The sequence below is a fragment of the Anopheles maculipalpis genome, chromosome 2RL (assembly GCF_943734695.1).
Source record: "Anopheles maculipalpis chromosome 2RL, idAnoMacuDA_375_x, whole genome shotgun sequence".
Classification (NCBI taxonomy): Eukaryota; Metazoa; Arthropoda; class Insecta; order Diptera; family Culicidae; genus Anopheles; species Anopheles maculipalpis.
In genome coordinates, this window is record NC_064871.1 from 56,197,541 (window position 1) to 56,218,380 (window position 20,840).

The window sequence follows — 20,840 nt, forward strand, 5'->3', positions numbered from 1 at the left end:
AGAAAAAGGACTTACGATTGGAGGCTCGAAACCTGGAATTGTAGATCCCTATACATCTGATGGAAGCACCCGAATTCTATTTGATGAGGTGCAGCCCCGCGGCTTCGAGATAGTAGCACTTTAGCAGGTGCGCTGGAAGGGTGCAAAGGTGCGCCAGTACCGTAGCAACTGCACAATCTACCAAAGTGGTGGAGAAACGCGTGAGCTCGGTACGGCGTTCATGGTGCTAGGTGCGATTCAACAACGGGTGATTGGATGGTGGCCAGTCAGCGTGGCATTAGTGGCAGGTTCTTCAATCTGAGCATCATAAATGTGCACAGTCCGCACCTTGGGAGCACCGGTGACGAGAAGGAGCTCTTCTTTACGCAGCTGGAGAGGGAGTATGACCGCTGCCCACAACATGATGTGAAGATCGTCAACGGAGACCTTAATGCTCAGATCGGACGGGAGGAGGCATATAAACCAACAATTGGAAGCTTCAGCTCCCACCAGCTGAAAAACGACAACGTAGCATTCGTAGCACCTTTTTCCAGCACGTGCCTCGCTTCAGCTACACCTGGAGATCACCACTACAAACCTACTCCCAAATCGACCACGTTCTAAAAGACGGAGTGCACTTCTCGGACATTATCGAAACGTACAGTGAAAACGTACAGAGGCGCAAACGTCGACTCGGACCATTTCCTGGTAGACTTCTTACTATAGGACATATTAATGACGTGGTCATTGGACAGCAAGGTATCTTCGTTGATGATATCTCTTAATAGTAGACACCCTTTTAGTTGGCGATGCTGGAGTGTGCCTGTTCATCTAATGTTAAAGGGTCGGATCGATTCGGATTCGGATCGGATTTATCGATTTTCGGTATTAAGGACTTATAATTATAAATCGCAGATTTTGTGCGACCATATTACATCATGTAAGCAATTTATGTTGCAAAGAAGAACAAAAACTACAACTTTAAACAATACAACAGTGTGCTTTTCAAATGCAGCTCAAATATATTATATGCTTCATAGTTTTCACAAGCAACAACAAAAACATACACGATTAGGTTTGGTTTGACATATACACTAAGCAAAGAAAGATTTATTACGAAAAGTGTCTTCTGTCTGAACGTAACGTGAAAAATGCAGTGTGATCACAAATGGTCTTACGAGCTAAATATAGATGCTACCTTCAAAGGGGATCTGGGTGTAAGCTGGAGGTAAATAATTAGTTTGCAAATTTGTTTAATGTTATAGTTAATTTTATTTTATTTTCTTTTGTGTCAACGTGTCCTTCGTATGTTCGAACCACTCAAGCTTTTGAACGTGTTAGAATACATGGAAGTGTCTGCATAAGGGGAAGTTTGTTCGATAATCTACATAAATAATGTTTACTACTACATACTGTTTGGAGTATGTTCCTTTTAGGAAAACAAGGACTAGGAGAGTGAGTTGTGTAGAACTAGAAGCAGGTTACATGGGCGAGCGTATGTTTTGTATTGGTGGCACAATTTAATCGCTATTCACAATGCAACGAACTTTGGCTGGAGCTGTGGCGAAAGGATCAACATCATATCGTTAGCTGTATTGGCGCTGCCACTGGATGGGATAGGAGGAATATGATGTTATGGTTTACCATTGTCCGATCTCAGGACGCCGCCATCTAGAAATTTGTCGGAAGTTGTTCATCTCGAAAATGTTGGATCCTGCCAATCAACCTGTAAAGATTCTGTTGGTTTTTATTCAAACAGACTAGGTAACAGCATCAGCAGGTTTGTACGGCAAATAGTTTTGCTGTTTGAGTTTAGCTCTCAATTACCTCCTGTTCGTCCTGTCCGAATACTGCCGGATTAAGGTAACCGCCACGCTTGCCGAATCTGTAAGACACAGAAGAAATAGATAATCGTTGGATGTTACTGAAGAAGCAGCATACACACGTTCAGTGAGTGGAGTGCGCACCGACATACTTAAGTTGAGTGAGTAGTTCAGTGTTAAAAAGTGTAATGTTCGTTAGTGGTCGTCGTTGGTTGTCGTTGGTATCTCTAGCAGGCCGCAGGAAAACATTGGTGGGGATTGTTTTGGGATGGGACGGAGTGAAGGGACATTTTTGGGTACGGATTCGGTGACAGCGGCTCACCTGGGTCTAGCGTCAGTCGAGTGTGCTCTATCGATAGCTTCTAGGATGAAATATCCAATAATTTTGTCTAGTCCCGAGTGAACACCATTTATATTGGGTGGAAGTTCACTTCGTATTAACCTACAAGAAAACACAAAACACACACATACACACAGATAGATGAGAGAAAAACTGGCACATTTTGTAAAAATCACGACATTAAAAGGTAAAGATGAATGCTTTCAGAGCTTGAAAAAGTTCTGCAACTGAGCGTGTGATATACTGTCGAACAATGAGTTTTAATAATGTTGTAGGTATAAATAATTCATTAAAACCAGATGCTCAAAATTAGGATCAATGTAATCCTGTTATGATGGTTGTTTCAAAGTTAATTGGTTTATCAACTATTGTTTTACGCTCAAACCCAGTAAATGTCACGCCGAATATTGGCACCGAATGGACACCATGGTCGCTACAATGGATAGATTAGATGCTACCCTTCATACTCACGATAAGATGTTTTGATACTGGTTACTTATTTACTCTAGAAACGTACACCACAGGAAGTTTACGAGGTGCTTTCACCCCTACAGTAGTGACACATGGTTCCGTATACCTTGATGGTTTTGTGCTTTCTAGAGATTTATCACGGTGATTAATATCTTTGTTATCTCGGCAGTCAGCAACAAACGAAGCTAAGCATGTTGTCTTAGGAAATGTAATTTAAGTTACTACTCAAGATTGGACTGCTTCAGTCTCCAGATGGCTCGTAATAAACCTTTCGTCGTATAGATCTGTTCGGAGTAGCGGCGTGTCATACAGGGCATAGTGAATGTAAAAGCTGTTTTAAATCAAGTGCCACCAGTACACAGTTTTAATGCCGGATAATCAAAATGCGTGCTGAGGTGAATCGTTGTCCGGTGTTTACTATCGAAGGTAGTAAAGTGCCAGCAAACGGATCGGTTGCAGATCCAGAATCCAAAAGCCATACCTTCGATGAAGTGCTTGATATCATAGGTAAAGTTGTGAAAGCGATTGGAGCAATTGCGAGACGGCCAAATCTGTACCAGTTGCGCCACTAATGTTGTTTTATGCTTTTCAAATCGCAACATATGCTGGGAAAGGATTCGGTCGTACCACGTGGCACATATTTATAGCTTCTTCTGTAATCATGATGGCCGTGTTGAATGAAACTATGGGCATTTCAATCGTAATCCCCGCTGCACAGTGCGATCTTCAGTTATCGGCAACGGATAAAGGACTACTGACGGGCGTAAGTTTTGCAGGTTAGTTTGTTGTAGTTATTGTTACTTTTCCTCTTATCGTAAATAGAAAACTAGCAAAATATAGTGTGTATGCAGTATACAAACTTACTCTGTATACTTCTACAGTGCTTAGTGGGGCCAGAAATGGACATTAAAAGAATGTTGTAAGATCTCATTAGTAAACGCCTTTCCCATATACAGATAATGTATAACATCTTTTGATTAATTTTGAAATTTGTTTTCCCCATTAATGCTAATGTTGTCATTATCATTAGCATATAAATTATGTTGTACCTATTTCTTCGCTCGGACAGTTGTTTGCTAGCAACAATCCATCGCTTCTCCGTTGTGCGCTATCAGCGGTATGAGAATTTGTAGTGGCAAGTATGATGACACTTTTTTACAACCTTATTTGCTGCAACTAAAACTAACCCAACTACCAGTTACTCAGTGAGGGACCAAGAATTCAAGGGGAAGGCTGGTAGGCCGATGTTTGTTTGTTATTTTTCTTATGGAAACAATTACCAATGAACCTTGACGTCGGTGTTTTGACTTGCATCCGAGCTACTTGGCGCTTATACGCCTCACGAAACTTTGAGCAATGCTGGACCACTGGGTGATGTTATTGCTCGGGGTGATATATGGCGGATTTTTTGGCGCATCATTGCAATGTTCATTGCTTATCTCCCACCGTGCGGATTGTTATGAGACCGCAAACATATTTCTTTGACTAACGCAAGCTACACCAGATCGTGTTTGAAAAGATCATACAAAATTAGAAAAATATAAATTTTCTAGCGATAAATTCTTTGATGACGAATTGCAGGTAACGTGCAGTATACCAACAGACACACCGCAAATGACCGCATAGCATAAAATTGTGATGGAAGATGTTACCGTCCAGGTCTGTGTTCGATGCACCAGTTTTTCCGCGCATAAACGTAGAACCAATTTCATGCGGCGTTAATCTTGACTGTTTAATCCAGTAAAAACGAGTGGCAGTCGACAAGTTCAGCCACTAAATATACACTTAATGCAGGTAGAAAATGATGCAGCCAGAGGTTTACTTTCATTCTTGCTTTTCGGTTTTCTCGTTACATACGCGTGCTTCGTGCCAATACGACTGCAATCCAGGCATTATCGTTTCGTCACACTTCTGGGGTTATATCGCTGATACGAAAGGTCGACGAAGGACGCTCATCGTGTCCCTGTTGCTGACTGCCATCTGTGCCCTGGTGTCCGGTTTATCTGTCAACTATACAATGATGGTGGTTATGCGTTTCCTGGTGGGAGTATTGTAAGTCGTAGGGAGTACTGTAGATCGTGTGACTGCCCATGCTACGGAGTTCATCGTATACAGAGGGTTGTGGTTATTCATAAGGTATTTTTTGTTTGCTTTTTTCTTCTTTCATCTGCAACCCACAGCATTTCTGCACCATCGGCTACCATCTTCGCTTACCTGGGAGAATTTTTCAAAACTGCTAGCCGCACCTTAGTGATAACGTATGCGAGCGTAGCGGTAGGACTATCGGCCATTTTTACAGCAAGTTAGTGTTTTTTTCTAAAATCTTTAAAAGTTTCGATTTTTCTTCCACTGTCTTTGCGATTGATGTTTTTTTTTAATTTTAATTTCCCTTTCTCATTCCATGCTACCTTAACGTTGCGTTCATCCCTACTCCACCGATAGCCACTGGATGGTATGTGCTATCATTCGTCTGGTCTCTAGAGATACCTGGAACGGAACTCGTTCTTAAGCCTTGGCGTGTTTTGTTTTTTGTGTACACCTTGCCCACGCTGATAGGAGCACTGTGGCTTATGATACTTCCGGAGAGTCCCAAGTTTTACCTTTCCCGGGGTCGCGAATCGGAAGCTTTTACTGTTTTGCTGCGGCTGTACATGGAAAATCACCCGCACGCAACCGTGGAAGATTTCCCCGTCAGGCACATAACACCCGAAGCGGGACAAAAGGATCGCAGTGCAACACCGAAAGGGTCCGGCGGATTGTGGCACGTGGCTAACAGTGTCTGGAACCAGACTGTTCCACTGTTCCAGCGGCCGAACCTGACCAACTTTACCATTTGCTGTGTGGTACAGTTTGGGCTGTTTGTAGTGTAAGCGGACACGCGTCCAACCACTGTGGCTGTGGACTAATGCCCGAATTCGTTTTTTAGTTCCGCAGGCATGGGACTATGGTTTCCGGACATTATCAACCGACTTACTGCTTCGAATGTCTTGGATGCTACTGTTTGCGAAGCACTGGACGTATCGATGCAGGTGGACTTTTCCGATGAGCTGATGGAGGACATCCAACTCGTCGATGGAGTTGAATGCATTGACACTATCAATGAACGTGTTTTTATCTACGCTATCGCGCTCGGCGGATTGTACACGGTGCTGTATCTCGCTATGTCCGTGCTGATGCGCATGTTGGGTCGCAAGTGCTTGGTGGCATTCAATCTGTTCTTCTCCGGCTTTTCCGGTCTCGCGCTGCAGTTTGTGGACCATCCGTACATCACGATGGCACTGTTTTGCTCGTTCTTAGTATTTGCTGGTACATCGATTTCCATTCTCAACGGAGCTACCGTGTCCTTCTTTCCGACGAATGTTCGTGCAATGGCCGTTTGCTTAAGCCTAATGATGGGGCGCTTAGGAAGCGTTTTCGGTAGCAATCTAGTAGGACTCATCATGGAGGATAACTGTACACTTACGTTTAATCTCTTCGCTACTGGATCAATTATTTGTGCTGTTCTTACACTCATGTTACCGAGTTAGCGTGGTGCGTACCTCAATTGACATAACTCTATATACAGTAAGTTTACTAAATCTGGTCTGGACTATTGAATTCCAATAAGCAACCGGTACAATATATCACATCATCACCGTCAATCGATACCATCTCGTTTAACAACCAACCAAACCAGTCAAAATGAAGAAAAGTTTCTTTTATCTTGGATGCAGCCTGTTTGTGGAGTGTGTCGTCGTGTCAAATCATTTTGAATGCCGCTGTACAACCTTCAAGTACTGCCAGCATTCCACTACGTTCCATTGACATCATCAAAAACCGAACAGCTCGCAGTAGATCAAACAACAAGTACCGCGGGTGGAATTGTTTTGATTTTTCTGAAATGCAGTATCGTAGGGGATTTTTTTTTGTTTCTCCTAAATCTCAACAGCATTTTTATTTCTGTTGTTCTTGTGGCTCTTTTCTCCAAGTATCGTATGACCGTTCGTGTTGGGACGTCGCACCATACGGTATCATTTCGCAAGTTGAGCGAATAAGAAGTTTTTTTTTACATATTGTACTCTTGAGAACGATATGTGTATTTTTTCCACATCGGAATGTCTGTTCACTCATACGCAGCACGAGGCGCTGGCAAAAGTTGAGTTGCTGAGTGATGTTCGAAATGTGCTATATTGGCTAAGTTCAAATAAAGAAACCACGGCTAAAGAGTGTTTTTTTTTGTCATTTGACTGTTTAGTAAAATTTGGAAATTTTTGTCAAATACGGTAAAGCAAACAAATAAATGATGTTTTGTTGTTTCAATGTGGTTTTTTAAATATCCGGCGAAAAGCATTTGAATATGCAAAAAATATGAAATTTGGTCTTGTTTTCATATTATTGAAAACTGTGGTGATCCCACCCGGACCGCTCCCCACCCGTGTCAGGACTGACTATCCAACTGCGTGGTTATCAGCAAGTCTAGTAAGCCTTTCGATGACTGGCATGACCTAGTAGGTCGTTGAGCCAAGACAGAGAGAGAGAGAATGGATGGTAAGTAACAGTAAGTTCAGTTAAGGACTTCTCGAGGTTTACAGGGCTAACAGGTAAAAAGCTTTAGCAGTGTCCTCCACCATCGACAACCCAACCAAAACGAACGGGGCAAAACAGCGTGTGTCTTGCTCTAAATCGTCTAGCTCACTTGTTTACACTTATGTACGAGTATTCTGTGACGTCATGAGGTTTTGGATTTGCCGTAACCGTACGATTCTGTGTTTCGTTCACACTCGTATAACTGTTTCATTCGCACTTACAGACGAGATAGGCCGAGCAATGTTTGTTTGCCAACGATATCGATGTGTGTCTAGATCGTATCGATGCATTGGTTTTACATTTCGCTCAAACTCGTATGTCATTCCTCTCGCACTCACGAACAGTATAGACGGAGTAAATTTTTGTTCTGAAAGGTATCGATACATGTGTGTATACGCCGGGTGTTTTCCCTTGCTTGCACTGCTATACCTCACACACAAACGCATACATACACGCCTCGTACCTTTAAACGCGTAACCGTCTGAAATCACGCCAGACGGCGGAGCAAGTGAAAGCGAAAAAAATATGCTGGTGCCATGAAGTTTGTAACTCTTTGATATTAGAAGAAACATATATTTTTTAAATACAGGAAAAATCATTATCTCACAAAGTATTTAGTTGTTCAGTTAAGTTTTAATAGGTGTTTATTTCTTGGGTGTTGGTCCAGCTGAGAGATCTTTGTAAAATAGTGTTATTTGAAAGTGTTGTTACCGTTTTTGTAATGGCTGACTTAAAACGTCTGCGCAAATCTGGCATGTTTTATCGCCAAGCTGCAAAGTATATGGCGCTGGAACCTACGGGAAAGGATAATCAGGATGCAGGACCAAGCCAACCATGTTAGTTGACTTTATTACACAAGTTTAACGAATATAAAGTTCGATTACATCGTAGTGTTATTGTTATATTATTATTTACAACATACCCAAAATATAGCCACGAGCAATTTAAACCATGAAATGCAGCGCACATCGCCAACCCCAGAACAAAGTCCAGTACCAAATATGAACCAGACCGAAGAAGAATATGTCGAATTGGCTGACTACATCGATTGCTGTTCTTCCTGTGAGTTGAGAATGAAATCAACACTGACGATACGTTCAATCAAATTATCGATAAAATGTCAATAGTTGATGGAATTCGTTACTGCGCGCTTTCCACCAACGCGTCGCATAGCTCCATAAACATAATTTGAAAGCTTTTTAAAAAAGCCAACGTTAAAGTTCCTTTAACCGCTAAAACTTTTCTGTGGACAAATCGGAATCCTTCGACGGACTTTAGTACTAACAAAGTAGTTAATACAATTTTTCCCACGTTAACATACCTTTTGCAATTGGAACAGTATTTTCCTTTCCAGTGTCAGTAGCTAACGCACAATATTTCAATATATTTATAAAAAGCTGTTTAAACCATACAAAATGCAATTTGAATGCTACCTTTCGATCGATCCTTGACAAATTGGTTGTACTCAGATGAAAACGTCATATCATCTGTTTCTTTGTCCAGCGGCATTTTGCTTAAATAGTAAAAGATGATAATGAATAAAGGCGATGCATTACATCACGGTCCACCACGACGATTCTTAACAAAACCATGGATCATTGAAACTCAACAATGATATTCATTATAGTTTGCTAGTTTTGCATTTACCAAATACAAATACAAGAATGTACACAAAAAACACATTTTCTTTAACTTGCGATCCTATATAGCGCATGTAAAACAAAACCTACTCCGATCCACACTAGATTATCACGACTAAAAAGGACCATCGCATCACCGCCGCAGCAAATCATATGGTAAATATGCATTATACACTAATAATCACAGTTCAATTCTCACTTCTCCTGCTCACCTCTAGATATCCAGAAAAAACAGTACTGCATATTTCAATCTCTCTTCTCTCTACAGTTCAATTCTCACTTCTCCTGCTCACCTCTAGATATCCAGAAAAAACAGTACTGCATATTTCAATCTCTCCTCTACACACAGGCTCAAAAGCAGCTACCTTGATCCATAAGAGAAACAGAGCAAAAAGCATGGAAGAACGAACAAGCAGTGCGAAAGAGAAAAAAACAGCATACACAAATCAATTTTTTTGCACATCTTCATGACGTCAAAAATTTTGTGACGTCATAATTTGTGGTAAACAAAATTGCCCCATCCGTTTCTGACTACGGGGCAATTATCGTGGCAAAAGTAGGGCCCCATTTTAGCCCCATTCTTGCAACGACTTTACCTATTTTGTTGTGCTTGGGAAGATCCAAACTATAGGCCTGATTGTCAAAGCCAAACGGAAAACTTTCCGACGGAAAGATGCTTACCAAACGGAAAGCATATTTGTATTATGGTCTCCCGTTAGAGTCGACGAATGTTTCGTCGACTTTTTGCATACATTCATACCTTCACGGATTGCTTTGATCATACGTTCACAGATGATTTCATTCGAATTAATCCTATCCTTAAATACTAATTTTGACTAGAATCATTAACTAATGAATCAGATTCGTTTAATAATAAACTTTTTGTGGTGGAAATTTATTCGTGGTGGGCTCTCGTGGTTCTTGCTTCAGAAAAATTTCTGCAATCCACCAAATAAAATCACTGAAACGACTGCAAAATGATTGTCATAACATATCCACGTAAAATTATACACTTTTCTATCGATTTACGCTTAAACATGATTTTTATGAATGCAAACTATACTTTCCGTTTCACTTGACTGACGGAAAACTTTCGGTCAAACGCGCGTTTCCGTGTGGTTCAGACAATGCAAAATTTTTGACTTTGCGTTCGACAAACATCTGTCATCGACTTTTAAACGTCTGATTTAGCCAAACGGATAGCCAAACGGAAAGTCATAATATCAAAGTGACAATTATGTGACGTCTGAGCAGACGTTTGGGTTTCGCAATCAGGCCTTATATGAAGATGTAATACTCCTGGTGTGGCTACTGAGTTCATGAAACTATTCCACAGGCTGTAATAACTTTCTTTTCTCATTAGCGTAGTATTCTGGAAAATTCAGAACACGACATACTGTTAGCAACGCTTAACTGCTGCAGTCAATGGCAAGAAATTATGGCTCCCGAAAACCATATTCAAAAGGTAAGCTAACGCTAGAATAATAAAACAACAATAAATAACTGGGTGTAATGTGTATTTTCACAATATAGATAAGAAAATGTCTGCAAACCTAACTAGATTGTATCTTTTTTGTAAGTTAGTTTATAGGAATACGTCCAGCCCATTCTAATATAACACAGTAAAAAGCTTCATTTTTTATCATTCCAGCCAAATTTGAACAAATCTTTCCTGAAAAAAAAACTCCCTGAATGTTATTTCAAAATGGTTTCACAACATTTGAGATTACGTGATCGTATTGAGCGATACTGTGATTCTAAATTGAGCATCATAGGATTAAGTAATGTGCATAGTTCCACTCTGATTGCAAGTTTAGGGTCAGATGTACGAATGTAATGTTTTATGTTTCTCGCAATCGCACAGCACCGCCGCGCTTGTGAAACACAGCCAGTAATTTGTATGTACTAAAAGCAACACTACTAGCAACAACTACTCTTGATTGACGTGCCATCAACACTAGAGCGAGCACCATTGGGCGGGTGCCGCAGTGGCAAGCGTTCGCGATACGATTTAAAGAAATTACAATCTTATAGGTCAGACATTTCAGCCTGCCAAGCGATACGCGGACTCAGCTGACAGGAGTGTGGTAAATAATTTTTGCTTGGCCGATGACCGGTTTGTGGGTTATTTATTTAAGCGATCCGTAATCGGTCGCGTCAGACAACGTGTGAGCAAACCTCAGAAAAGTATTATCGATTTACTGTTTTCGGACCTTCCATAAGAATTGTTAAACGAGGTAGGTCAGAGCAAATGCAGTCAACAAACGCGTGAAAGGTACGCAAATTGTAGAGCAGTGAATCCCTCATCCTGCAATGATGGGGAGAGGAAAACAAAAAGAATCACATGTGAACCATTCCCGCACAATTGATCATAAACAGTGGGAGAAAAGGTCAATGAAATGGAAAGAATTCACAACAACAACAAAATTAATAAATGAAACCTGAAAAACTAGCAATCGAAAGCTACCGCTGGGTGTATTCGAGGACCTAGTACACTAGTGTACGGAGTGTGTGTACATTTATTGCACGTATCGGAGAAGGACATAGCACTCCACATGGACGAAGAAGGCCAGCTGAAGATCTGCATTCCAAAAGCACGGAAGCAGAAAAGCTTGCCTGGCGGAGAGGTAGCAAGATCACACGTTAACGTAATTTCCTTCACAAAAGCATAGGGAATTCCCGCGAAACGTGCGCACCCTGACCTGTCATCGTTATTAATGTGTGCGAGTTTATTTACGGCTTGCCAGCCTTGACCAGAGTCAAGGACTATTGCGTACGATCGCAATGCTTTGAGGCAACGCCCTGCGAGCAACTGACAACAACCGTCGGTGGAGATCTCTAGGTCCACTCTCGCGAAGAAAGCAGTGCAGGCGGCGGTGCATCGTTTAAGTCACGGTGGGGAGTTGCTTACCTGGGTCTAGCGTGCTGAGCATGCTTAGTCTCCAGTTCCTGCAGGTATCGGATGGCGGCTGCTACCGATGCGGCTTCACTATCCTGCGGCCGGGCAGCAGTCAGTGTGGTGAGGTCGGCAATCAGGGTACAGATCATTAGAGCCACAAGCAGACGCTGGGTAAAAGTGCCGGACGCCATCGTGCAGTTCTTAGCGTAGAATGATTGCCCTGGAGCCTAGGATATCTGTAAATAAGCGAAGGTAAGTCCTGTTCAGTTCAAGTGTTTGCCTGTGCCTTGCACAATTGTACACACAAAAAAAAAAAGTCCCACCCGAAGAAGCAATCAAAGAAGAAAGCTACTTTCATCATCGCAATTTATGGTAATGCCATCATAACTCATGCCACCGCTCGAAGCAACGTAACAGGTGATAATCGAAATTCTTGATTGTGAATCCCAGACCCAATAGGTTTAACGGTCGTGATTGGCAAGACGTGCGAGTGGGTTGGTAATCCGCAATGATTGAAAATGTTCTACGAGACTAGAATGGTATTTGCATATCGTCTGTATGTTGTAGATTTGCTACAGGCGATGTCATTTTACTTTAAATGCATGTACGAAACATTAAGTACAGCCAGTTATTTTAGCCAGCCTTTAAACACAATCACTGTAAAGAATGAAACTTTTTGGTGTTGGCCGATTGATGTGTTTGTTCAAGTGCAATGAAATTAATTACCTGACTACTACCATCCTACTAGAGTAGACGTCAGGCAACAGAGACACTTGTATCGCCCATCTAATCGGTCGTAGAAATGCTGAATGTTTGGATAATGAAACAAAACAAGTGAAGCAGGGACGTGTCTTATCTGAGATTGGAACGATTCACCGACTGGTTCATCTTGGTGCCCACGCCAGAGAACTTTCATAGTGGTAGAGTATCGTAAGCAAAATAGGCTTAATGAGAAAATATTTGTTAGTTTTAAATAGCCCCACCACAGTCGACGCCGAGCAAGATGGTCTAGCGCTGGCTTGTTTGCTGTAGATGGTATTATGTTTGCTTGATTGGGGCAAACTTTTTACGCACCGGAAACGACCAACTAAACATTATGTAAAGTATATTAACGAAAGGCCTTGAGCACTTGTTACATAATATAGTTCACTTAATAAGGATTACTAACAACTTAAAATTTTGGAAGCATCTGTGTTACAGTATTTGTGTTACAATGTATAGCAAATAAAAACAGACACACACACAAAAAAACTAGAATCTAGCTTGTTCGTGGCCCTGTGTTTGTGTATTTTATATATCAATGTAAAAAAATATTTCAAGGGTCAACAGCGACAACATTTCTTCGCCTATTAGTCATCACACTTTGTAACGACCTTCCTTGGCAGTGACTGATAATTTTGGAGGGAATTTCTTTACACATTTTCGGGGGATTGGCCCAAAGTGTGCAAATAAATATGCACTGTTTGTGTACAGCATTAAATTATCATTAGCACTTCATGCACGGTAAATATTCAAACATGCCCGTAATGCGTAAGAACCGATCACGGAAAGTTTTATTTGGCATTTGGATGAAAATGGGGGAAAAAAAAAGCTTAACCATGCGGAACGCTAAACTGTGTTACGAGAATACGATGGTGATTCCACAGCGTAAATAACGTCATCGATCAAGTGAAGACGAACGTCGAGCAACGATTGCTCGAAATGATCCGATCGCCGAATGCGACGATAGTGTTTGACTTGTCATATATGGACGAGTCGCATTTACAAACATACATATGTATGATTTTTTTAAACTATTGCGCTTGGTTATCACCAAATTGATCTAGCCTATCGATGTGATTGCGTTCTTTGCGTATCAATATTTGTATATTAACGTACTCAACAATCTGGTGACACTCGTACGCTAGGTGGAGCAGATGGTTGTTGTCGAGCAGTGCTGAGCAGTTATCACGCAATAGATTAATCGTACTGGAAATGCTATTAGACGAATAATTACTGTTTATGACACCAAAAACACCTGTTGCTAATTAGTATAGTGAAACAGATTTACAAAAAAAAAAAAATTCATTGACTACCACCAAAACTCCTGAGAGTATTTGAATTCGTACTGGATACTAAAAACCATTGTTAAAATCCTTTTTAAAATTCTCGAGTACGGAAATTTATTATTGTAATGCACTGTTCTGTGGTTTGTCTCGTTAAAGTAAAACAAATTTTCCAACCCGATATACCACACCATTTTTGTTGATGTTTTCGTTGTGTTCTGTATAACAAGCTTGTAACACAATATTATTCAATCACCTTTTCAATGAAACAAAATAACAAAACTGGGAATAAGCTTGGCACCGTACGTATTACACCGAGATTTCACCTACTAAACAATCACCGAATGTTCAACTCAAGCGTTTATGTCGATCTAACGCCGGAAGCGCATTCGGACTGCCTTTTTATACGCGATTTTATCCTCACCGGAAGTGGCAGCAGGCGTGTTTGTGATGCTGCTGCTGTTGCTGCTGCTTGGGAGTAGAACTATTGTATGGCACTCTCTGCAAAACGTTTTCGGAAGTTTTTTTTTTTTCTTTCATTTTGTACCCTTCCACTGACTAACTTTCCCAACCGGTGGGTTGATGAGAAAAGGTTCTCTCACCATATCCTTGTTTTGAGTTAAACTGAAGCGCGAATGCTTTTTTTTTTTTCGTCTTCATGCTTATCTCTGTCCAGTATGCTCGCCTGTTGAGCTTACTACTGGCGAGAGGGAAAGAGTTTTCGCGCAGGGTTCCACGCGCTGATAAATAACTTTTGCCCTGTTGCACTTACTAGGACGACCCAACCCAACGCCCTGCTGACGAAGGAAGGAGAGATTACGAAGTACGGAAATTTGAAGCCTAGGCGTAAAGATTAACCGTAGGAAAAATAGGAAAAACCTGCCAGCAACCGAAAAGAGATGGGCTATTAGCCGACACGAAGTGGTGGTTTGCAAAAGTGAGCAGCACTTTCCAACGCGACTTGTTGATCAGTCGCGTGCTATCGTATTTCTTTGGCGCACTTGCATCGATTGAGAAAATTAATTAATTCGTGAAAAGACGGACGCTGCGCTATCAGCGATCTCGAGTAACTAATGGGCGTCATGCTTTTGCGTTGACGCAAAAGTTGGCTGTGCTGGCTGCACAGTGTAAGGCGGAAGTTGTATTTTACCATATTGTACGGTTTAAAATTGAAATCTTTTACCGGATGTGATGCTTACAATACCAACACAAAAAAAAAACCATTTGCATATGTTGAAATGGCATCAAATTGGTTGAGAGAACAGAAACAGTTCCAACAGTGGCTTATCAGCGTTTGTTCCTGCTTGTTATCTTACAATGCCGTTGACTATCAAAGGTGATGAAAATGCTCGGTAATTAGTCATTCATGCTTGTCCAAGTGGTAGACTGGAACGATATCCCAGTTCCGGAGTGGGTGATATATAATTGGGGAATATATTTACGTTTGTATCGCTGCAAACGGGGGTGTTGTAAATTAATTTGCGTAATCAACGATCGATAATCGGTACGCATTTCCGTTCCATTTGAGCGCGCAGTTGGATGGAAGCCTTAAGGGAATTGCGCGTTCCTTGATTGGCTGGCGTTGCCAAGAGGAGTGCAAGCATGTACGAGCATGTGTTTAGCTGGTTTGACACGTATGTTTAATTGTATTTAAACTTGATAAGCACAACATCATCAACCATATTACGAGGAATGATAGGTTTTTTTGGGATCAAAAATGTATGATTTATTACAAGCAGAATGCATGAATGTCACAGCACTAAATGTATACAAAGTATGTTTTACTAACTTTTGATCATTTTACATAACGTGTTAGTAACCAGCGACCGCTGCAGTGAAGTAATAATTAGCAATTCATGACAAATAATGTTCACAGGAATCCCGAGCAATTGCTATTGCAACGCAACCCTCAATTTGAGCTCTCTTGGGCGGGGAAACCCACCCAAACTTGATGTCATATCGGAAACATTGGTCTCGCCCATGGTTCCTAAAACTACGCGACAGAACGTAAAAAATCACAGTTTTTCTTTTCGTCCCTACCTGTGTTCTGTAGTCGAAGAATATGTTATTTGTGCAGAACAAAAAGCCTTGCTGGGTTTCTAGCTTACTGTCGACTTTTGACGACCGGAAAAAAGTCGCACCGATAACACCACCACCTGACAAGGTCAGGTCAGCGTGTACGGTGAAACTAAATCAAACATTTTAACGATCATGTGCTCAGCTTTCGTTTCATGATGATTGTTGGTTTGGAGCATGTGCGCCATCAAGGCAGAGTGCGTCACAAGTTGACTTTCCCCTCCGATTTCAAGTGCCCGTGTGCCTCTTTGGCCGTGGGTCGTAGTCCTCGGCCATTACAGGAGAGAACCGAAGAATATCTTTGTCCGTCCCCGTTTCGTAATGTCGCACTGCCTCCCTGACCTTTCCGGCCGAGGGTAGAGAGGGAGATACACCAACTAAGCCGGTACTTCCTCATGCGGCAAACAATGCACTACCCATTGGGGTTTCCCATGCATCTGACCCTTTAGTCTCCTTGCATATGTGACTAGGATCAGGGCAGTAACCATTATTTTAATTACCGCTGTGTAGCTGTGTAGATCATGATATTGCATGTCTTGAATTGATCATGTTTCCAAAACAATCGCACGTTGACTATTAAGGATGAGCTAGATATCAGTGCCTTTTTGTTAAATATCTTTTTGATTTTAAAATTATGAATTTTTTAAATATTTGCTACAATAGAAATACGGCCTGGCCGTCATTACGAAATAAAAAAATAAAAAAAATATTTGCAAAAACAACGCTACACACTGAAATGTAGAGAATCTATGAAAATATTTGTATATGTTATTGGTGAGAGATTTAAAGGTACCCTTTTGTAGTAGAAGACATTAAAGAACACAAAAAAATAATTTGAAACATGGTTCAATTGTTGCTGTTGAGTGTATATTTCTACAAATATTGGAAATTGTTGAGAATCCTTGTTTTATAGTTAATGTGACACGAGGGCTTCATGCAACAATGAAAAATTACCGTTCTATCAGGAATGGTACGAGCAAACGTTTTCAAAGACCAATCCGGCATCCGGCGTTACTCATTTAGTCTGACCCAAGTTAGTAGGAAGGCACAGAAAGTTCATAAAGGCAAAAACAAAAGTAGTTTAATTGTACACGCATTAACACGCGGTAAGCACGTCAATCTCACCACTGACGCTTTTTGACCTTCTGACGTGGTCTCGCGGTCAGTGACGTCAGTGTAGGTAAGAAGTGAATAAGGAAATTACCAAATTTTAGGCACGCAAATGTAGTAAGCGGTTTACAAAATATTATCTCCCTCTCTCTCTCTCCTTCGAGCTCTCTCTCTTTATTTCTTTCTCTTTTACAAAATACAAAAGTTTCAGACCTGCTTATCATGTTCTAAGAGAATCTTCAAGGGTATCATGCCACAGAGTCTACTAGTCAAGTTCAAAGATGGCAAAGAATGCGTAACGGATTTGAGTCTATCATTGTCAAGACCACGAGCTAGGTCGATGAGTGCAGTCATCCGCATTCCAATACCAGTGCTAGGATACCCGAGATGATATCGACCTGTTGCGAGAGACAAGAGTCCGGCCGTGTCAAGTGTTGCTTCGTTCGATCTGTTCTATGCATCGGTTGGGCCAACCACAGAATTGCACATGAGCGTATAGCAACCACAGCAGCCACGCTACAAACATGATCCCACGTACAGGTAGAAAAGTGGACGACTTTGATCTTCATTCGCCATTTTCACGGTCTCCGGTGCTCGTAAGTATCGAGAGTAAGGAGACCAGCGAACAATTATGCAATGGTGCATTGGTGTCCGTGTGCTACCGATTCAACAAAGCTTCCAGCGATGTATCGAGCGGCCAAATGCTGCTTGTGTTAGTGCCCGTGCCGGGCCTCTTAGATTGGTTCGTGCACTACATCTGCAGTAGCAGGTAGCTAATCATTTCGTCATCATCATCCGGTGGCCCTTCATTCATACCGGCTCGGGGTGGACAACGTTCTCATGATCGACGACGAACTGTCAGGATGGCAGCGATAGATGGCGCTTCCAACGTGTGCGCTTGTGCACGCAGAGGGCACGTACACGCGCAGATGCACGCGACTCACGAGAGCAGGGTCAATGCAGGTGAACAGAGGGCAAGCGTAATGCTGAACTTGTTCAATGTTGATGAATTATTTATCCCCTTGAGTTATCAAGCGTCGCATTCATTTTCAACATTGTTCATTTGGTGTGTGCAATCGGGATTTGCACGCTTTACAGCATGGGATGGTAATATTTGTCAGTTTCAAAAAGGTATCAATTGTAATACTACAACAACCGTTCGAAACAGCTACGGTATGTCGGAATCGTGAGGGTTTGATTTAGATCGCTGCATGCAAAGAGCGTACGTGGTAAATGTGCATTTGCTGCTCGGTACAAACGTATCCACTATTTCCGCTGTTGAAGTATAAGTTTTCCATGAAATGCTTTTTGTCGCCGTGTTCCGCTCCGGCTGTGGCTGTACGTGTAAGGACGTCTGGCTTACAAGTTTCCTTTCTAATATGAGTGAGTGCAAAGTCTCCACCTGATTAGTTGAAAATAGTACAAGCAGCATTGATTGTAGAGCATTTTTTATGTTTTCGAACCTGTGCTAAATGAAATAACGTTTGCGAGACGAATGATGGTTGGATTTTTAGAGGTTTTGAGCAACAAGCGTTACTTTCAAAAATGTAAAGTGTGTAAAAATGTAAACATTTTATGTATTCTAGACCGGCCTGGCTGGTATTGCTATGTTTTGTGTTATTTTTGAAGATAAATTGATTTTATTCCATACTAACTTTGACCTGCTAATTATGTTTTTTTTTATTGAATAATATTACATTACTTATTCACACTCATTCACTTCTTCTGCTTAACGGATGATCAAGTCATGTCGGAATTTGTAATTCGCTTGCCGGACACATTTTACCATGTTGCCAGTTGTCTTCGGCCGGTTCAAATGGGATTCACGACCACGACCTTCGTTGCCGGACCACAATATCTTGGTACCGCCCAACTTACATTCCATTAATTGCCACTTTAACTTTGTCTTTTAGCAGCGTGTACTCATGTCCACTATCCTTGAAAACGGCTTAACTTTGCGAGATGAGTCGTTTGATGCTTAACTGGTACTGGTTACACACATATCAAATGGTGGGTTGCCTATGTGGCACTAACACAAAGAGCATGCAATAGAAGTTGATTTCTATGCTTGTTTTTATATTTTCGTACCATTTTTTTATTATTTTGATTTAAGTATTACAGCTTCTCAATATTGTTGTACCATTTAACTTTAATATTTGTCCATGTGGGGCGGGGCGGCCCGGTGATTTATGCAACAGCGGCGCCTGTCTTCAAATCCCAGGACCCCGACAGGACCGGGGTTCAAATCCCATCCAGACCGTCCCTCCGTAGTGAGGTCTGACTAATCAACTACGTGGTATCGGCAGTCTAGTAAGCCATTTCGATGGTCGGCATGACATTAGAGGTCGTTAAGCCAAGAGGAAGAAGAATATTTGTCCATTCAGGATTGCAGATCGCAGTTGTGCCCACATGCTTATCAGCTTTAGCTCAAATGCTGATATAATCATTGTTAGATAATTGATAGCTCCTATCATTTAGCATATAGATTAAATGTATTATTCTTGGTACATGCTCTACCCGTATACATATTTATTTTGAGTTCTAATATTTATACTCGTTCTGACCGTTCCCTCGTACTTACTAGATTTACACTAGATTTACTACTTACTAGGCTTACTAGATCGGCAAATCTAGTAAGCCATTAGATGACCGGCGTGACCAGAAGGTCGTTAAGCAAAGAAGAAGAAGAAAAAGAAAATTTATGCTCGAAGAATTGAAATGAAATTTATAATTGTATTGTTTAACTTGTTTAGTTACTATCAGTGTACCGTGTTTCTGTGAATGTAACGCCCATGAGTGCCCATCATTCTCAACGACGTTCGATACATTTTTGTTAAGGTTAGGAAAACCGACGCATTTTTACGAAATGTATCAATTACTTCTTTAAGTTAAATACATTATGAGAAGGTGCAGCACGCACCCTTTTTGGTATTTAAAGTACCACAAGTGATATTCTAGTCAGATATGTCGCCCATGTATTGCCCCATCATCTTCCCTATGACACCTTTTACAGAGAAATGTTTACGATTTATACAAATTTTATTCTATAATTTTTCCGATTGGTGTCGTAATAATGGTCTGTTATTATGTCCCTTAAATGTTGAGTCATTTAGTTTGGGAGATCTGGTAAGGTTCCATATAACTAGACCTTCCATGACGCGGTCAAAAGTCGAGTAGTCTCCGCAAAAGACTTGAGAGTGTGGCTGAATGAGACTCTCTCTTATATCTTACACATTGACCAGTCTTATAAATCCTTGGGTCTCATTATCAGACTTTCCTCCGAGCTCCGAGACACTCTCTGTCTTGTTTTGTTGCTGGTTCCGATCCACTTTGGACTACGCCGTCGTTGTCTGGTCTTCCGCAGGCTCTACCGCAATGGCCAGACTGGAGAGTGTGTCGACGAAGAATTTCCCGCGCAGCTATTCGTCGCTCCCTTGCTAGATATCAAATGGGTCTCCCATCATACCCTGATCGCTGTTGGCTTTTTGAGTTAGACTCCATAGAAACTCGACATTTCCACTTCCGGTCATGATTCATAGCAAGCCTTTATCCCATGATCTGGATGTTGATTCCCTTCTATGAGATCTCTTTACGCCCCATCCCGCTATCTACGTGATGGACTTCCTATACACATCACCTTTTCGACCAAAAATAACCTTAGGACCCGCTTTCGTTCTCGTTTTCCAGAGTCTTCGTCCTTTCATGCACTTAAACGATCCGTGTGCTTTGTTAATTTCCTACTTTTTTTCCCTCAAACCCCTACGTTAACAAGAATAATTTGTGTAATCCATGCGGCAGACAAAATAATTAAAATCTATACATAAAATAAATAAATAATGTTTTAGGCTAACGTAATGAGTGCCTGAAAATCGCACACAATCAGCAACTTCA

At 41.3% G+C, this 20,840-nt stretch overlaps 2 protein-coding genes across 3 annotated transcripts; one reads left to right on the forward strand and one right to left on the reverse strand.

Moving 5' to 3' along the window:
* Nucleotides 1-1,628: 1,628 nt before the first annotated feature.
* On the reverse strand, nt 1,629-11,929 carry LOC126559369 (neuropeptide F). 2 transcript variants are annotated; one of them, XM_050215518.1, is made up of 4 exons: nt 11,731-11,929; nt 2,125-2,244; nt 1,807-1,864; nt 1,629-1,716 (listed from the first exon to the last, which is right to left on the reverse strand). In XM_050215518.1, the coding sequence occupies exons 1-4, from the start codon at nt 11,907-11,909 to the stop codon at nt 1,651-1,653; spliced, it is 423 nt and encodes a 140-aa protein (XP_050071475.1). In that variant the 5' UTR covers nt 11,910-11,929; the 3' UTR covers nt 1,629-1,650. The 2 variants fall into 2 exon arrangements, with proteins under 2 accessions (XP_050071475.1, XP_050071476.1); XM_050215519.1 differs by lacking the exon at nt 2,125-2,244 and having other exon boundaries at nt 1,642-1,705.
* LOC126557701 (synaptic vesicle glycoprotein 2A) lies at nt 2,980-6,140 on the forward strand. Its single transcript, XM_050213564.1, has 6 exons — nt 2,980-3,120; nt 3,228-3,389; nt 4,503-4,665; nt 4,794-4,915; nt 5,056-5,479; nt 5,540-6,140. Exons 1-6 carry the CDS (start codon nt 2,997-2,999, stop codon nt 6,138-6,140), a joined length of 1,596 nt encoding a protein of 531 aa, XP_050069521.1. The 5' UTR covers nt 2,980-2,996.
* Nucleotides 11,930-20,840: the final 8,911 nt, after the last annotated feature.

Bases quoted from the DNA above. Each gene is read 5' to 3' on its own strand.
- LOC126557701 (XM_050213564.1), top strand. From the start codon at position 2,997: ATGCGTGCTGAGGTGAATCGTTGTCCGGTGTTTACTATCGAAGGTAGT. The intron at 3,121-3,227 runs GTAAAGTTGTGA...ATGCTGGGAAAG, and splicing joins TGAAGTGCTTGATATCATAG to GATTCGGTCGTACCACGTGG. The intron at 4,916-5,055 runs GTTAGTGTTTTT...CTCCACCGATAG, and splicing joins ATCGGCCATTTTTACAGCAA to CCACTGGATGGTATGTGCTA.
- LOC126559369 (XM_050215518.1), bottom strand. From the start codon at position 11,909: ATGGCGTCCGGCACTTTTACCCAGCGTCTGCTTGTGGCTCTAATGATC. The intron at 2,245-11,730 runs GTAAGCAACTCC...GTTTTCTTGTAG, and splicing joins GCTCAGCACGCTAGACCCAG to GTTAATACGAAGTGAACTTC. The intron at 1,717-1,806 runs GTAATTGAGAGC...AAAAACCAACAG, and splicing joins TCGGACAGGACGAACAGGAG to AATCTTTACAGGTTGATTGG.